This window comes from Dromaius novaehollandiae, chromosome 4, assembly GCF_036370855.1.
Source record: "Dromaius novaehollandiae isolate bDroNov1 chromosome 4, bDroNov1.hap1, whole genome shotgun sequence".
NCBI classification, from domain to species: domain Eukaryota; kingdom Metazoa; phylum Chordata; class Aves; order Casuariiformes; family Dromaiidae; genus Dromaius; species Dromaius novaehollandiae.
The window spans coordinates 71,557,341-71,563,340 of NC_088101.1; the positions used below are offsets into that span (position 1 = coordinate 71,557,341).

A 6,000-nucleotide genomic window follows, 5' to 3' on the forward strand; every position below is an offset into this window, starting at 1 on the left:
CCTGGTAGAGAGATTTATTGGGCACAGTAAAAATAGGCACGGCATGGCCAGGCAGAAAAAGGGCAGTCATAAAACACTAGTTCGTGTTTAAAAGCAAACAAACAAACAAAAAAAAGGAATTAAGGAATTCTAGGGACAGAACAGTAAGACTGCAGGACATCCAGGCCAGCCTCCATAGAATGAGACTATATTTTATGCACCTAAATAAATACATTTTGGTCTCCTGGGATTTAAAAAAAAATCTAAACAGGTTAGGCAAGAGGTCCAGCTGGCTCAAGACAGATGGTATTAAAAAATGTGATCACCCATATCAACAAGCAGTAGATTAGAGTTCTCTCCAGAAGCTTCTTTAGTCTAAAGACAGGAAGAGCTACCCTGTCCAATATGCCATGACCTCAGGGAGGGAGTATTAGATCTACAGAGAGGTAAATCATCTCTTTCTCAACCGTTTCTCTCCCATTCTTCCCTATTTTGTGTGAAGTAGGAAGTCTACACTGATATGTCCCATTGATAGTGGGTCAGCTGAACAGAGATTGACATTAAAATATATTTTGGAAGGAAAAGGCAATTTTGGAAGTGGTGAGTGGTTGAGAGCTTAAGTATTTTCAATACGTTGTGATTAATTTCACCAGTAAACAGTATTTTGTAAACATCAGTAAAAAGTCATTACAACACCATCTAATAAAATAATTATTACATTTGCTTTCCAGATAAAGAACATCTGGCAGACTGACATCTCCTAGTGAACATCTGAGAGAGAGAATGTGGCGGAGCTAGGATAGGAATGCATCATTCCTAACTGTAAACCTTGTGCTCAGTCCCCTTGCCCATGGTTTCTTGCATACTGCTTTGTAACCTTTCTCTCTCTACTTGTAGAAGTTGTTCAGCTGCACTAGGTTCAGGCAACTTCTTTGAAGAGACCCTAATAGTATTATTGATCTTATGAAAGAAAGTAGGCAATATCTTCAGAAGAAATAGAAAATATCTGGTCTGTATTTCATCTGCATTAGTTACATTTTCCAGGTTCTCTTGAAGCAGGAAAAAAGAAAATGGAGGAAGGAAAGGCAGGGGGAAGAGACCAGAAACAAAAAAGCTAGAAAGATGTTAAAAACTGAGGTCAGATCTGTCATGTTGGGTCACTGGAAGAAGTGGATTCACTGATGAGGGCGTGGGGATTGCAGACACCAAAGGTTAATATTTGTTTTCAGACTATAACAAATGACATACAGGTTCCAGACCAGTCATGATCCTAGATCTCCTAGATCTATTTTAAGAGTATATTTTAAGAGTTGGGGGTTTTTTTTGGTGATATGTCCAAACCAACCCCCTAATCAGCCATCCACAAATCAATTTATAGTGTGCTTACATAAGGCAATAAGGCATGGTAAAGACATACCTCAATTAGTGCCAGAACCTGAGGCAGTGTAACCACTTTGGCTTGATGCTGTCCCCAAAGTAATTAGCCTTGAAGAGATGCTTGTTAGTTTGGGCACATGGCCATGCTAATGCAGCTGCACTATTCTGAGGATCCAAGCTAAACTCTCCAGACAATGCTGTATATACTATGTGGGGTTAGTTTAGGATTCCTGAGCAGGATAATCCCTTCTTTACTTATCTCTTACATTATCCCCATTCTCTGATTCCTATCCAATCTGAGGCACTGCTAAACATTTTCTGATCCCTGGATTATCTTTATTTCATTAGCCCTTGCTAGTGCTAACCACAAATCTTTCATATTTAGTGGAGTGTGGCAAATAATACCTCATGCCAGTCAGAGGTGCGCAATACAAATTTGGTGGCTGGACTTGGTTCGAAAGCATCAGAGACAGCTGAACATACATAGATGGGTTAGCAGTTTGTTGTAGCACACTGATCAGACCCTTAGTTCAAGCATATGAAACTCCTTCCCCACTTGTATCTGCTGTGCACATATTGCAGAACTACCCTTTTCCTCCTTTTTCTGGCTTCTGTTTTTTTTTACAGAAAGTTCAGTCTCCTCATCTCCAAAGCAGTCCAGACAATGCCTTGCCTAGAGCTTTATGTCCTTTTCTCTCATTCCATTTATATCTAATGGGAAAGAGTGAAAGAGGAAGACCTGCCTATTTCTTGTACCAATGTCTACTTTCATCTCTTCTTACAGCCCACCTTTTATTCTTGGAAGTATTTCCCAAGCACATATAACAAATCTCACCTTTACTTCTCTCCAGTAAAACCACTTGAAACAACTTAGCTATAAAAGCACTAACTAATCTGTCCATTCTTTCAGGGCAGCCAGATCCCAGCTCTGAATGCACTACATTTTTATATTTATCTAAAGCTTGTACTTTGACTGTCATATTCTTTTTCAGGTTACCATGCATTAGACATGGTCCCATAATGTAGTCTTATAATGTAACCCACTTCTTTATATACATAGAAGCTGGCAGAGAGGCAGAAGCATAATCAGTTTTGTGCAGTCGATCCCAGCTCTTAGACCGTCACTCTTAGTCACTAATTCTGAAGGAGCTTGAATTTGTTTCTGTACTTTGTGGTTATGACCATCTCACTGTAATGAATGCTGTTCTTAGCAAAGGATGATCACCTGTTTTGATTTTAAAAAGTTCACCAATACATTTTTGTGAGAGGAGGTAAAAAAAAATGTCCCGAAGGTAATTTTAGAATGCTTCATGGAATGGATTTCATTTTATAAAGAATGAATAAACACTACTACCCAAATTCTACTAAACACAATAGTGTGCAAGTTGTTGAGGTCATTGCTAGATATAGCTTTTGGTGGCTGGGAAGGGTTTTTTTTTTTTTTAAAGAAGCTCAGGATTTTAGAATATTCTTATCATTGTGCTGAAAAAGAGAAGGACTTGGCAAAAGTAACATCTCATTTATGCAAACACACCTTGTCACCCCACTGTAGCTGGGTTTTTTTTGTTTTTTGTTTTTATTCTATGAATAAGAACTGGCATTTTTCCAAGGAGGTGTGGCAGAGGTACATGAACATGGCACTGAAGTATCGTATTGTGTTGTAATAATCTTGCTGGAGACCTGAAGGTGTGTCTCTGCCTATAAATACCACACTGCTTTTACAGCTAGCTCTGAGTCTTTTGAAGGAGCTGAGCTTCATCGTGAGTTGCATCTGGATAACTCCAAGTACTGTTCGAGGTATGTCTTTTAGTTACCTTACTTCTGCACTGTTCCACTTGAAACAGAACGTTACTGTCACATCATTATTCATTTTAATCATATAAGTTACCATGTTTGCAATAGAACTTTAAATACCACATGGTGTTTTCTATAAAGATCAATTTATAGTGTTTTTTATGCAGTGAAAATCTCTGTGTATGGAATAAGGCATGAAGCATGTAAAATAAGAACTATGCAAAAGTGGGACCTGCTCACATCTACTGAATACCTATATTTTCAATATTAGTAAATTTATGAAACTAAAGATATTTGCAGATAGGTGAATGCTGAATAGATACTATACTAGCATGCCATCACATGAATTTCTGCTTTCTTATACAGAAATTTGGCTAAAGAAATGGCCAGGATGGAAACATCTGAAAACACATTTAGGGATCTGATCAACAAAATGCCGGATTTGAACCCTCTGCTATTATGGCATGCTCTGCCAGAGCTTTGATCCTGAAAGCTGCTTCATACAGAGAAACCTCTAAAGAAATGTGCTCTGTACAGATGCAAGGATCAGCTTGATAATAATTTGCTAACTAGCTACGTTTCAAAACTGAAAAGTTTATATATTTGTTACTGGAGTTGGGTAGCTTTAGACATAGCCAAGTATATTGCAAGCATCTTCAAAAGCAAGAAGATGTTTATATTTGTTTAACAGTCAAAGCACTGAAGAATGTGTGAATAGTTACTCTTTTTCGTGTCCAAAAAGACTAAAATAATTTTGTCAATAGAAATCTGAATTATTGGCATTACCAGTGAATAAAGACAATTTGCAAGAGGCCTAAGAAGTAATTTTGCTCAGCTTGAAACAAATGGCTTCCTTACTGTTTGATGCACTTCTAAAGAAAAACCAAAGATTGGAGTTGAAACGGCTTACGTGCCATTCACAAAACCTTCAGGAGATGAGAGTTCATGGGAACAACAGTTGCTTTATCTTATATAACTTCAGGCGTTCACCTGAGATAGGCAAGTCCCAGGTTCAAATTCCTTCTCTGACTGCAACAGAGATTTTTTTTAATTGAGGTACCAACTGGGCAATAGCATGTCCTGGGAAAGAGTATCTTCTGTTGGAGCTATTCCATATTGCATGGATAATTAAGTAATTGGATCAAAAAGATATATTTCTCAAGAATAATATGAAATGGCTCTAGAACCCAGAGATTATTTACACATAGGCCAGAGGATGTTGTCAGTAATGTCATTCTAATATGCTGTCAAAGAGCAGTGCAATTCTGTGACCAAAATACTGCAAGTATTCAGTCCAGAATTAAGTGAAAATATTTTAATATATATATTTTTTTCATTTGGAAAACAGATAACAAGCAAAACAAAGGCCATGAAGATCAAAAGCTTTGGACTTGTTTGTGTTTTGATTCTGGTCTCTCAGATGCTACTAGCTAACTGCGAAAGTCAGAAGGAAAGAAAAAAAGAAAGACAAGGTGTAGAAAAGGGTGGAAAAACCCAAGCTGAATCTAACCAACAGAACGAAAAGGGGAAGTCAAAAGGAGGAAAGGCATCACCTAAAGGCAAGTTTAAAACCAAAGAAAATGCTGAGTGCACCTGGGCAGTGGCTGACATCAATGCTGCTACTGTGCACATAGAATGCAAGAATGGTGAAAGCAAGTTCTGGTGCGAATTCTCAGGAGACCCTTCCACCTGTCCACAGTATGCAGCAAACCAGAAATCCTACTGGAAACAAGTCTCCCGATCCCTAAAAAAACAGAAGCAGATCTGTCAAGACCCCAAAAGTGTCCTAAAATCTAAAGTTTGTAGGAAAGGCCCACAAAGTGCTCATCTCAAATTGACAAGCTCAAGCCTGCTAATATTAATGGGTCCTGTGAAAGTGAATGCAGCTCATCATGCAAAGGAAGGTGCACAGACTGCAGCCTCTGCTTCTGTGACTAAAAAGCAGCCAGAACAAAATTTCCAAGACTGTGTTGAAGATATAGATTATATCGATCAGAAAAAGGTGGCTGAGGAATACTGTCCAGAAAGCTTGCTCTCTTTCTGCAACTTTTTTATTGCAATGGTACAAGACAAAAAGTGCTGAGAAATGTTTGTAAAACTCTGAATCATGGAAATCTGGTTTCATCTAAGTTACTGCAAAACTATTCCAGATTTTATTCTCATGTTACATAGTGTATATAAGAAAAAAAGGCATACAGTTGTATATTTATGCATCTTTTCTGATTTTTGTATTTACAGAACAGACTACACTTGGCATAGTTGAAGATGTTATAGATTTATTTGCATATATATTGCTATGCAGGTGTTACCAATAGATGTTACATATTTGACATAAAGGTAAAGAAGTCCCTCTTTGAGCTGTGCTAGCCAAAGTGATGAATTCAGTGCTATGCACTTCTTGGTTGTGTACAATACTTTTGACCTAAAAACTACTAAGAAAAATAAACGTCAAAATATGTTCAAAATATTCTCTCTCTTTCTCTGTGTTTAAACTACCTTCCTCTGTAAATGCTAGGCCTTTATCAAAGATAGGTCATTCGCAGGATCCAGGCACAGTGTTGCTCATAAAGCAGTTTTAACAATACTTCTGCAGCTTTGCAGAATTCACTTTTCTCAGCCAGAATAAGTAACATTTTGATGGGCAAATATATTATGGTTAATTTTTCATCATCATGAGAATAAAGGGAAAAAAGATTTTCAGATTGCCATAATTTTGCAAAGCTTTTACTTCCCAATCTCATCAAAAGATCTCAGAAAAGTTTGCAAACTTTCTTTCTTTCTTCTCTCCTGTGATATAAGGTGCATTGTACTTGTTTTCTGGCAGGTAAACTGTGACACAGAGATTAAATG

The 6,000-nt window shown here is 37.5% G+C and overlaps 1 protein-coding gene across 1 annotated transcript; it reads left to right on the forward strand.

Moving 5' to 3' along the window:
- The first annotated feature begins 3,006 nt into the window (after positions 1–3,006).
- On the forward strand, positions 3,007–5,617 carry FGFBP1 (fibroblast growth factor binding protein 1). Its single transcript, XM_026121910.2, has 2 exons — positions 3,007–3,153; positions 4,499–5,617. The coding sequence occupies exon 2, from the start codon at positions 4,520–4,522 to the stop codon at positions 5,231–5,233; it is 714 nt and encodes a 237-aa protein (XP_025977695.1). The 5' UTR covers positions 3,007–3,153; positions 4,499–4,519; the 3' UTR covers positions 5,234–5,617.
- Positions 5,618–6,000: the final 383 nt, after the last annotated feature.

Bases quoted from the DNA above. Each gene is read 5' to 3' on its own strand.
- FGFBP1 (XM_026121910.2), top strand. From the start codon at position 4,520: ATGAAGATCAAAAGCTTTGGACTTGTTTGTGTTTTGATTCTGGTCTCT.